General features: G+C 41.6%; 1 protein-coding gene across 2 annotated transcripts in view; it reads right to left on the bottom strand.

Moving 5' to 3' along the window:
• SGSM2 (small G protein signaling modulator 2) overlaps positions 1 to 13,060 on the bottom strand; it is a 393,993-nt gene that overhangs the window by 126,238 nt on the left and 254,695 nt on the right. For both annotated transcript variants that reach the window (XM_044286961.1, XM_044286963.1), the window contains exons 4-6: positions 9,766 to 9,927; positions 2,791 to 2,858; positions 515 to 663 (exon numbers count right to left, since the gene is read on the bottom strand). In XM_044286961.1, coding sequence (XP_044142896.1) covers positions 515 to 663; positions 2,791 to 2,858; positions 9,766 to 9,927 — 379 coding nt within the window. The remainder of the gene's footprint in view (positions 1 to 514; positions 664 to 2,790; positions 2,859 to 9,765; positions 9,928 to 13,060) is intronic.

Below are 13,060 nucleotides of genomic sequence, written 5' to 3' on the forward strand. Positions count from 1 at the left end.
ACCAAAAAGTGCTTCACAAGCAAGAAAAGACTGGGTGCCTAGGGGCTAATACTAATATATTTAGAACTCCATAGACAGTCTGTGAAAGTGCAGCTGAGGGAATAGCACTGGTTGGTTTTGTATTTGGTCAGGTCTATGTGAACTTTTAAATCCATCTTAATGGGGTGTCTGGGCTTCTACTATTGATGACCTATCCACAGGATAGATCATCAATATCAGATCGGCGGGGGACCGACCCCCAGCACCCCCATGGATGGATCCGCTGTATGAGGAGATGGCGCGCACAGTGCACACGTGCCGCCTCCCTTCTCTTCCTGTCCATTGTTGCAGCGGTGAGCAGGAAGAGAGCACTGCGTGCGCCATCTCCTCAGACAGCTGATCCGTGGGGGCTGCCAGGTGTCGGACCCCTGCCGATCTGATATTGATGACCTATCCTTTGCTTAGCCCGGAAAACCGCTTTGACAGGTTGTCACATTTCCATACATACTACATAATAGTCGGTCTAATTACATACACCAAGAGCTGGCCGCTTGAAAGGACTGGAGTCTTGGCGAGTGTAAGCTCCATGGATCCTGTGCCTCTGTACAAGCTCATCAGCAGAGGGATCGGTCCAGTAATGGTCGGCGGTTTTTAGCTTTGTGTATTCAAATGCACAAGGACCCACTGTAAAGCAAAGAAAGAAGACAATCACATCTGCAGCTCACTGCTTCAGGGAAATGACATTAGTTTAGCTGTATTTCTCTATTTCAGATGTAGGCAGGTACTGCAGCAGGCAGTGGAAATGCCACGCTAATGTCAAATGATCATTTATGTATTTTAAATGATGGCTATATGCTTAATGACATTCCGTCATCCTTCGGATAATGCAGCCTGGGGAGGAACATTAGCTGTATATGTGTATGTACTGTACTGACTATTTAGCAAGGGCTTCCTGCTTGTAGATCTGCTCCGCAATGTCATACAAGTGAGCGAAGAAAAGTGGAGAGCAAATCCACGATGGTATGCATTTTATGTGAAGTCCTCCTACAGACTGACCCAAGAGGGGGCGCTATCAGTGCCAAAAATGACCCAATTATTTACAGCCTTTCTCTTCGCAGATGACAAAGCTATACGTATATTATATGTATCACAATATATATTATTTTTATTAGCCAACACAAATGATACAACCTCCTATATAGATAAGTAGCCCATTATCAGTTTACTGCTGCTGTGAGGGGAAGATGATATCTGCAAGTTAATCATTATTCATAGTAGATGTAGAATTATTGACAGGTCTATTGTTGCCTTGAAAGGCCTAAAATAAAGAGGCCCACAAAACGTCACTTATCGGTATAATATGTTATGTTCTAAGTCACTCATCCTCTTTCCCTCTCTGGTTGCAGTGACTGGTCGGACTGAGAAAGTCAAACGCAGCTGTCTGCCATGCTAAAATTCCAAATAACGGAGGAAGATAAAGACACCTTTGGGGACACTTTTTCTTTATTAATGCATTCTACTTTTGGAACAATTTTTTTTTTCATTTAGTCTTTATTAAACATTTTCAGCCGCCTTCCTTGTACAGCTGTCTGTTTCTGTATATTTGCTGACTATTGCGCTCTTTTTACGTTGAGTCTCATCAGAAAGCTGCTCAGAAGGCTCATGTGTAGCCCTTCTCCTTGAACTCCTGACAGCTCACAAACACTCATTTAATCCGTATTCTTATGAAACTCATAATTGAGCTATAACTTCCACCCAACCAATCATCCAAACATTTTTAATGCACACATGCATCTAAAATAAGTCTTAATCTGAAATGTAATTTGAGTTGAAAATATACTACAGTGTTTCCAGACGGTTACAGATTACAAACACACCCCGTGGGAAGTCTGGTATGGCTGGAAAAGTGCAACTAGATATCAGAGGTTGTATATAGCACCTCAAACGCTGGATACTGTCATAGCACTCTTATTTTAAGAAGGATTAATAAAATGTATTTTTTATTTAGTGATATGAGCACTTTTTATTTATTTTTTGAATCATTATAGGGGTTGTCCAACACCCCTGCCGATCAGCTGCTTCAGTGAGCGCTGTGGCCTCTTTCTAGGCCTGTGCACAAGATTCTGGTCGGCACCCTAACTAGGATTGTGTGAACTGGTGCTCTGTGATAGGAAGAATTCCTTACCTTGTAACTGAAATAACCATGGAACTCAGGAATATATGTATAAGTTAGCGTTTCTTTACTTATCCATCCAGCAATTTCACAAAACGCCAATACAACAATTTCACAAAACCCCAAATCCCTGGATCCCGCCAATACAACTTTCTCCAGCAGAGAGATCCAGGGATTAGACCGGAAGGCTGGCCGCGTTTAGTTAAATTGCTGGATGGATAAGTAAAGAAACGCTAAGTTATACATCTATTCCTGAGTGCCGTGGTTCTTCTTAGGCCTGTGACATCACGTTCATAAGTCAGGTGGTCTAGTGATAGGCCTGGGGTGCAATACCAAGCACAGCCCCTATACCATGTACAGCGATTTGCTTGTATAAGGAGAGGACAATGCTCACTGGAGCACCGAGGCTTCTTCAAACAGCTGATCGGCAGGGGTGCTGGGAGTCAGACCCTCACCGATAAGATATAGGCCATCAATATTAAAATCCCAGAAACTCCTTTAATCATTCTTAATACAAAACATTTATAATAAACTGCTTCCAATATGGAGCTTCATAGCCTTTAATTATTCTCAGTCATGCCTTCTAAACTAAGCATTAGCAGTATTGCTATACCACATTCTTGGTTTCATAGCCTCACCTAGAAGAACTGCCAGGATTGGACCACAAACGGGATCAGACATTAGAGCTTCTTTTTCATAATATTTACTGTGGAGAGAAAGATGATGAACATTAATACTAACGGTAGATTATTGCTTCACAATTCTATTGAATATGTATGTACTTGACCAATAGAGAAAGATGAGCCATAAATGACATGAGGTTATAACAAAGAAAGTGAAAACCCCTTAAAAATCTCTTTCAACAAAGTTATATTTAAAGGGGTTGTCCCGGATTAGAAAAAAGGGTCTTATTTTGATTCCAAGAAAAGCTCCTCTCTTGTTCCTGGGCAGTGTCTGGTAGTGCAGTTTACACCCATTCATGTGAATAGGGCTCGCCTGCAACACCAATCACCTGATTCTTTAAAAATAAAAAAATAAAAATATATTTATTTTTTTAAATCCCGGACAACCCTTTTTTTTTTATTAAAACTAGTCATCTCACCATTTTCTAAGGATGACACCTTACAGCATATGAGGCGTGATGAATATATACACTTTATAGAGCTGCTGAATGAAAATGTATAAGCACCTATTTCTCTTATATTAGCCAGGCAACATGATATATCACTTCCTTCTGACTACTACTCTCAACAGAGCTTAGTGGTCACATGATTGGCACGTCCACTTGAAATTCTGATGCTGATGTGTGGCAGATGTACCAGTGGATCCGCACAAGGATTAACCTCATTCCCAGCTTTTCTGTGTGAAATTCATGCAAAGACTGAACACACTCATTCTTCTTGTGGATGATTTTTCTCTGCAGTCCAGCAAGGATCCATTTACTGTATACCCAATTCGCTTGCGCTGGATGTGGATTTTACATATATGATCGCGTGGCCAGCCACACCGCCAGGCCATAGCCTAAATCCTCATTAAATCCTGAATGTGTGAACAGGGCCTAAAGTTGGCCGTACAAACGATCCCACCAACCAAACTGGCCGAGCAGGGAGTTATTTTTTTTAAATAAAAACTGACTCCCTAGTACTTGAGCACAATGGCAAGTGGTCGGCTGAATTTAGCTGATCCTGCCATCAACATGCAGTTTCAGGCGATGATTGGATAAAGTTTTCCAGCATGACGGATTACATTTTCGGCAGAGAAGAGTCTGCCATCAGCCATCGTTTTCTCTAGTCTTTGAACGACAGTCGGAAGGAATGGCCAAAATACACCATTTCGGCCAACTTTAATCTTACGTGTATGACCACCTTAAGGTTAGTTTCCGCCAGCCGGACCTCATTGCCTATAATGGGGTCCAGCAAAGTTCCGGCTATCCGGCAAATACTGGAATCGGCCAGGCAAAAACTGCTGCACGCAATGTTTTTTTGTCTGGCTAATTCCTGGCATTCTATGCCGGACAGCCTGCCGGAGATGACAGCTGCAGGTGTGAAACTGGCCCAAAAACGACTGCAATGGTGGAGTGAATTCAGAAACATTTGTTTTTGTGTCAAAATGTGCTTCATATAGATAACAGCCAAAAGTTGTCACAGTGTACAAACCGTGCTGCTGTAATCGTAATTGAGGCAATATATTCATTCGTGACTGAACTGTTTCCATTTAAGGTTACTTTCACACTTGCATTGTTGGATTCCGGCAGGCAGTTCCGGAAATCTGTATGCAAACGGATACCATTTGTAGACGGATCCAGATGGGGGTCCGTCTCACAAATGTATTGCAATACCGGATCCATCTCTCCTGTTGTCATCCGGAAAAACAGATCTGGTATTTATCTTTTTCACATTTTTAAAGGTCTGCGCATGCGCAGACCGCAAAACCGGATCCGTTTTTCCGGAACACTTGGGCATTAATGCATTTCAATGGAAAATAATGCCGGCAGTCTGGCAAGTGTTCCGGAATTTTGGACGGAGAAAATACCCCAGCATGCTGTGGTATTTTCTCCGTCCAAAAAACGTACAGTGACAGAACTAAAGACATCCTGATGCATACTGAACAGATTGTTCTCCATTCAGAATGCATTAGGATAAAACTGATCAGTTCTTTTCCGGTATTAAATTCCTAGGACGGAACTCTATGCCGGAAAAGTTTAACAGAAGTGTGAAAGTACCCTAATAATACTTTTTCTAAGAAAAAATTACACTGTTAGGCTCGGCGACCTGTTTTCATACATGAAAACCCACGTTTAAATATATTGTTAACTTACATTTTCAGTGAATGTATTAAAAGGCTCCATTTCTTGGATAATATTCTCTTGCTAAAAGAGGATTAACATTTAAATCCATAAGTGAATAATTCCTGTTAAGCCATTTACAGGAAGTTATATGGATCTGGCGGAGCTAGTATTATGAGCTCAAAATGAAAAATGGTTTTCATTGCTTGTTTCTTTTCATTGGAATCAATATTCAATTCCAAAAGCAACTTCATATGTTAGAAAAATAAATAGTAAATTAGAAAATGTAGAAGCAGGGGCACTTTAAAGGCAACCTGTCACAAACATGGAGTCTCAGCAGCAGGCAGCATGTTATAGAGCAGGAGGAGCTGAGCAGATTGTTATATAGTTTAAGTAAAACTTGTCATTTACACATTTAAATTCCTGCACATTCTGGGCTTTGAAGCCCAGGAGACGGTCCTATCAGTGACTGACAGCTGTCTCTGTATACAGTCATAGAAGGAAGGCTGTCAGTCACTGATAGGGCAGGAGGAGCTGAGCAGATATCAATCTGCTCAGCTCCTCCTGCTCTATAACATGCTGCCTGCAGGTTACACTGCATTTTCATGATGATAAGTTCCATTTAGATTTAGAATTCCTGAAATTTAGATTTAGAATTCTTGAAATGTGTTTTGCATGCAATATTACTTCAGATTTTGCATAGGGCTCCCCCTTTGCATGGCAATGGAATCTGACATGGGTGACCGTGTAAGCACATCCCCTCTAACACACTGGTCCACTTGTTCAATATGAGAGTCTGCTTTTACATGACTGAGGCAAAGAACTTCAATCAATGAGTAACTTTGTTCCCTAGAAGAGTTGGCCACTTTGGACAATCCTTTTTATTACGAGAAGGGCCCCTTGGTGATAAATGGATCACAGGGTGCTTGCTCCACGGCTTGGACCTCCAGTGATTGACTGCATTCAACTGAAGAACCTGTCAGAAAGCGTTCAGTTCCACTGCCGCACCACCAGAGAGGACATTTGGATTAAATAGTTAATAAACGTGCTGTCCAATATCGTAAAAACTAGATGGTCTCCAAGATATAGAGAGAGACAGTCTATACAGACGGTTTGGGTTTTCTAAACCAAAATTAATGTAGTGAAAAGAGATGAGTGAATCACTCAAAATTCTATTCAGGTTTGATTATATACCCTCACTCTCCGTATTACTTCCATTTTGTATATACTGTACACCCTCCCTGTCCGCCATCACCTCCACTATGTATATACTGTATATGCTCATACTCCACATCACCTCCACTTTTTATATACTGTATGGACATTCATTTCATAAAGTGTATTATAAAAACTGCTGTTTTTAAAGGACTTCTGTCACCCCCCAATAGTCATTTTTCGTTTTTTGGCTACTTAAAATCCTTATACAGCGATTTTTCAATATATAGTGCTCTTAGCCTTTTTCGTTCACTAGTTTCTTTAAAAAACAGACTTTTATAATATGTAAGTTACCTCTCTACCAGCAAGTAGGGCGGTTACTTGCTGGTAGCAGCCGCATCCTGCTTTCCAAAAAATGCCCCCTCCTCCTGCTGATTGACAGGGCCAGCGATCGCTCTCGTCTTCTGGCTGGCCCTGTTTGCGTTCAAAATCTTGCGCCTGCGCCGTACCGCTCTTCAGTCGGCGCAGGCGCACTGAGAGGAGGACGCTCGCTCGGCCGCTCCTTCCTCAATGCACCTGCGCCGGTGACGTCACATCTACACCCGGCGCAGGCACACTGAGGAAGGAGCAGCCGAGTGAGCGTCCTCCTCTCAGTGCGCCTGCGCCGACTGAAGACCGGTACAGCGCAGGAGCGAGATTTTGAACACAAACAGGGCCAGCCAGAAGACGAGAGCGATCGCTGGCCCTGTCAATCAACAGGAGGAAGGGGCGTTTTTTTAAAGCAGGATGCGGCTGCTACCAGCAAGTAACCGCCCTACTTGCTAGTAGAGAGGTAATTTACATATTATAAAAGTCAGTTTTTTAAATAAACTAGTGAGCGAAAAGGCTAAGAGCACTATATATTGAAAAATCGAAGTATAAGGATTTTAAGTAGCTAAAAAACGAAAAATGACTTTTGGGGGGTGACAGAAGCCCTTTAATAACATGAGGAAAGAAAATAGTGGGGTGCCACTGCTGTGTGTGACGTGGGGAGTGCACGGAATGCTAGGCTATCCTGTCGATGTGTGCAGCTAGTGATCGTGGTGCTGTTTTTTCTTCATGTTATTGGTCAGCACTGGTTTCAGGTCACTTTAATGTTTGTCCAGTATTTGAACTACTGCTGAAAATGGTGACAATGTGGAAAAATATGACGTGAGGAAAATTAAAACTGTTTTGTTGTGTCTTTTTATGCTTTATTCAGAAATAATGAGTCATCCTGCAAAGAGGACAGATGCTGGATAACATCCACTAATAGCAGCCATTACAAGCAGGAACCAACTGGCTTACCACAATCCCACAATGGCATATTAGTCTGCACTGTAATTCAGAATAACATTCCCCTTCTGCTCACCTACCGTGCTGCACGTGTACATACATGTAGCCTTAAAGGGGCTCTGTCAGCAGTTTTGCCCATGCTAGGTAGGGGTCAGGGAGACCAGGACAAACATAGCTTTTGTAAAAGAGCTGAGGGGTACTTCCCCTCTTTGTTATAAAATATTTGTATTTTTAGTCTTATACTGTGTCTTGTAACAGTGGCGATGGAGGTCCTCAGTAAGTCTGTAATCCAGCCCTAGTGAGGGGTGTGTGTTTCAGAGTTGAATTTTGCCCCCAGGATGCCACCTGGGAGCAGCAAGGAAGGGGTAGAAGTAGCAGTAGAAGTCTCTTTTTCCAACAGTGTCATTAACCACCTCCCGTCCGCCCATAGACTAAAAACGTCCGGGAGGTGGTTCTTTATTTCTGAATGGACGTTCCTGAACGTCCATTCAGAAACTGCAGCTGCACGCTAATCGTGCAGCTGCTGATCGGGTTGCCCGCTGTCAGTGACAGCAGGGCAACCCTTAGAGAAGCCAGGGACAGTGCCCAGGTGTCCCTGCCTTCTAGATCGCTGTATACACAGCGCTCACCGAGTGCTCACAGCGCTTCCTGTTCCGGCCCGGCGGTCATGTGATCGCCGGGACCAGAGAGTGCAGGAGCTGTGTGAGGTCATTCAGAGACCTCGATCAGCCCTGCTCTGAGGCTGTACAGCGCTGTATAGCCTCTCTGGGGGGGGGGGGGGGGGGGTGCATTTCTCCTGTAACTGGGGCTACTATGTCAGCCCCAGTTACAGGAGAAATCAAAAGTGAAAAAAAAAAAAAAAAGTGAAGTAAATGTCCCCCACAGGTCTTGTATAACCTTATGGGGGACGAAAAGTGCAAAATAAAAAAATAAAGTCTTAAAAAAATAAAATAAAAAAAAAGGTTTCACATGTAAAAAAAAAATTACCCAAGTAAGGAATAAAAAAAAAGTTAAAAATAGAAAAAATAAAATAGACATATTTGGTATTGCCGTGTCCGTGACGGTCGGCTCTATAAATATATCACATGATCGACCCTGTCCGATAAACACCATAAAAATAAATAAATAAATAACTGTAAAAAAATGCCATTTTTGTCACCTTACATCACAAAACGTGCAACACCAAGTGATCAAAAAGGCGTATGTCCCACAAAATGGTACCAATAAAACCGTCACCTCATCCCGCAAAAAATGAGCCGCTACATAAGAAAATCTCTCTCAAAAAAAAAAATATAGCTCTCAGAATATCGAGACACTAAAACATAATTTTTTTGGTTTAAAAAATGCTACTATTGTGTAAAACTTAAATAAATAAGAAAAAATATACATATTAGGTATCGCCACATCCGTAACAATCTGCTCTATAAAAATGTCACTCGACCGAACCCCTCAGGTGACAACCAGCTCTATAAAAATATCACATGACCTAACCCTTCGGGTGAACACCGTAAAAAAAAAAAAAAATGTGTCAAAACAAGCAATTTTTGTCACCTTATATCACAAAAAGTGCAACACCAAGTGATCAAAGATCAAAAAGGCCTATGTCCCACAAAATGGTACCAATGAAACCGTCACCTCATCCCGCAAAAAATGAACCCCTACATAAGAAAATCTCTCAAAAAATTAAAAAACTATAGCTCTCAGAACATGGATACATTGAAAAATATTTTTTTTGTTTCAAAAATGCTATTATTGTGTGAAACTTAAATAAATAAGAAAAAGTATACATCCGTAACGATCTGCTCTATAAAAATGTCACTTGACCGAACCCCTCAGGTGAACGCTGTAAAAATTAATAAATAAAAACTGTTCTAAAACAACCAATGTTTTGGTCACCTTGCCCCATAAAGTGTTATAATGAATGATCAAAAAATCATATGTACCCAAAAAAGGTACCAATAAAACTGGCACCTTATCCCCTAGTTTCCAAAATGGGGTCACTTCTTTGGAGTTTCTACTGTAAGGGTGCATCAGGGGGCTTCAAATGGGACATGGCATCTAAAAACCATGTGGAGTTCCTTTTCTTCTGCGCCCTGCCGTGTGCCCATACAGCAGTTTATGACCACATGAGGGGTGTTTTTTGTCCAGCCGAATTCTAGCATTAGTGGCCAGATCCCTGACGGGCCCCATTATAGTCAATGGGCTCCTGCGGGGAAAGGTAGTATCCGTCTGTGCTAGATACGATGAACTCCGGCAGGCTGTTCCTCTACAGAACGGTTTAACGCTAGTGTGAAACTAGCCTAAGCTTTTTTTCCTGATTCCTTTAATACAATGTTCAGCTCTCTACCAGTTATCTTACCTGCTGTTATCTACAATATACTGTACAATTTTATCCAGCACTTTCTCTATCAGTGCGGTCCGGACCCATATGTGCTTAAGAGCCTGTGGGGTGAGTGTGACCGTCCTGCTTGTGGTGGAGCATTGTCTTTTCAAGGAATCCTGGCCATTAGAGAAATTCTTCCTAGGAGAAGCAGATATTCAAATACGTTAATGTTTTACACTGTAGATACAATAAATACATTCTTATGGCTTATTTCAATGTCATTAACCACTAACACATACTATACTTTAACGGGTTGTTCCATGAAAAATAATCTACAGTTTTCAAGCCAGCATCTGGACCTGAATACTTTTGTAATTGCATGTAATTTAAAAATTTGTATAGCGCCACCTGCTGTTTGCTCTTTTTCTAATTTCTATGTCCTGCTCATTGCGATGGAAGCACTTGCTCAGTTCCATCCTTCAAGTGCCAACAGCTGCAGCAGACAGGACAAGCCCTCTGAGAAGGAACATGTTCCCTAAGCTGCCTGCTTCAAACAAATTTGGCAGAACAATTGCAGTAATGCATGGGGCGAGCTCTGGATCCATGTGAGGTACAGGGCTGGTTCTAGCTTTGTTAGAGATTGTCATGTACTAGATTTTAAATTTTTTACATCAATCATCGGATAACCCCTCCCCCCCCCCCTTATTTTCTTTCATATCCATTATAAAAAGTTGTCCTACTAAATCCACTGTACAAAATAATCCACACTATTTTTTTTAAAATACATTTTTGTTGTTCTTACGGTCATAATCTACACATGGACATAACTGTCATATTTGGAGTAGGGAAGGATTTTTTTCCTCATATTTTTGGAGTGTGAGAGGAAACCAAAGTACCTGAAGGAATCTCATGTAATAATGGGAAGAAGATACAAACGTCATACTGATGATGTCCTTAGCTAAATTAGAACCCAGGAGCACAGTGATGCAGGGGGTTGAGATACAGTGCTAACCACTCAGCCACCATTAGTCCCTAAATAGCACATAATCTAGAGCAGGGCTGGCCAACCTGAGGCTCTCCAGCTGTTGCAAAACGACAACTCCCAGCATGCCCAGGCTACCTACAACTATCAGCCTACAGCAGGGCATGGTGGGAGTTGTAGTTTTACAACAGCTGGAGAGCCTCAGGTTGGCCATGCCTGATCTAGAGTAACAGTCTGCTTTCGCATCTAATCTCCTACTACAATGTGGTCACACTGAGGTATCTTGAACCCACCAAAGCAAATTATTCTGACTGCCCATGCTTTGTCTATATGCAGTTGCAAAGTATCCCCTTCTGTCATATGGTATATAAGGAAGATAGCTTGAAATGATAGGGTAAAAAAAAACACAAAAAGTGATAGACCCTAGTAGGAAGTGACATGTTCTTCCAACTACAAATGTGGTTGTCTTCTGTTGGTCCTCACTGGCTCTCTGACTGAAGCCTATGATTATGTCCTAGCCACCACCCAGGACCTAATCCCTTCATGGTCCAATTGTAACTGTTTAAAATATGCAAGTCACACGCTTTATAGCCAAAATGATTCAGTGCCTGATTTATATTATTGGTTTTGGCTCAGAATCACTGATGGACTTTTTTGACTGAAGACTGACTGTGTGAATATGGCATAAATGAGGACAGTCAAGAACTAGAGAACCCATTTTATTTACTACTTATGCTAATTCTATTATCGTTTATGGTTTGCTTCCTGAAGATCACACAATACCATCTGATCGCTTCCATTATAATCTAGGAACATAACACCATTACTGTACTTGGACTAACCTGCAGGGTATATTGTAGATCTACAGCATAATTACATAATAATAGTGGCATACCATAACATTCTGATTTTGATACCATTAAGGAGACTAAAACATTTCCCTAGGACGTTTCCCATTTAAAACAGCTAATGTACCATAGTGCCTCTCAAATTATTATGATGTGACACATTCAAAACTAAAGTGAGTCAATGAATATCATGATCCTATGCTGTGTATTAACCTGTTTATGACCACACACTGTACATACAGTATATGATGTGTGCTTTTGGGCTTTAAACTTGCACTATTCTAAATGTATGGTGTGGGTTCAAAGCTCTACCACCCTCTAGAAGACAGAAGAAGTTTATAACCACTACTTTCTTCAGTGCTCAATGAGCGCTATGCAGTGAATAGAAGAAACAGCAATGCCGCCGCCTACTCTATTTGCCATAGCAGACACGTGATAGTCGGGTTCCCTGGTCCCCTGGGGATAGCAGGGCTCAGCAGACCCTGAGCAGCCAATGACTTGTGACAGGACAAGGAGCAGTTTTTCATGGGCTCCAATGGATTTCAGGGGAAGACAGCAAAATAAAAAAAAAATGATACAGACTTTATGTCCCTCAGAGGTCTTTCAAGGGGATATATTAAGTAAAAAGTTAAAATATATATATATATATAGTGGGGTTTTGCTCTGGTAGACAGGCTAGCAGAGGCAGTATAGAGGCAATCACAAACTTAAACAGTTCGGTGTTTATTCACACATAAAGAAAAACAAAATGACCGTTCACAGTCTTGGTGTTTGTTCACACCATGCAATGTCCATAGAACAAAATCTTCACCTGGCTAGCAGTTTTCCACCCGCAGTCCACAGCAGGCTTTAGGGGCCTGTTTCCCAGCATGAGGCTCTCAACCCTTTAGCAAGGCACAAATTCACAGGTCCTAAAACACAGAGACTCCCCAGCTTCTCTGTCAGATGGAGAATAAACCACACACAGCTGAGACTGCTGGCTGGGGTTTATATAGGCCATAAAAGACCCGGCCTGGAGCGTGGGGAGAAGCCACCCACCCAGCACTTTAACTACTCCCAGTAAGAGCCGGCCTGAATCGGCTTTACAGCCATACTAACAGCAAACAGTGTCAGTCAGCACTAGCTGCCGCTTACACTTAAAACTACCAGCTCTTACCTCACGGAGCCAGGAATCTCGGTGACACATACCTTCCATCAATAACAGCCCCTTGCGCCTTCCTACAATATATATATTATAACATTCAAGTATATAATGAAGAAAACCATTGCCGTCACCACAGTGACCTTGGTATCCAAGATATACATATTGTATATCAAAACAAAATAGGGAATGCATTCTAAAACTTTATTATAGCGTACATTTGCAAATAAAAACAATACATTTAAAAATACATTTTTTTAAACTTTTTTAAACATTACACATTAACGTCATTGAGGGCATTTTTGTGTAGTTATAGCACCCAAGCTACCACAGAAAAAGTTATTGGTGAGGGTCTCTGGA

Source organism: Bufo gargarizans, chromosome 3 (assembly GCF_014858855.1).
Source record: "Bufo gargarizans isolate SCDJY-AF-19 chromosome 3, ASM1485885v1, whole genome shotgun sequence".
In the NCBI taxonomy this organism is placed as follows: domain Eukaryota; kingdom Metazoa; phylum Chordata; class Amphibia; order Anura; family Bufonidae; genus Bufo; species Bufo gargarizans.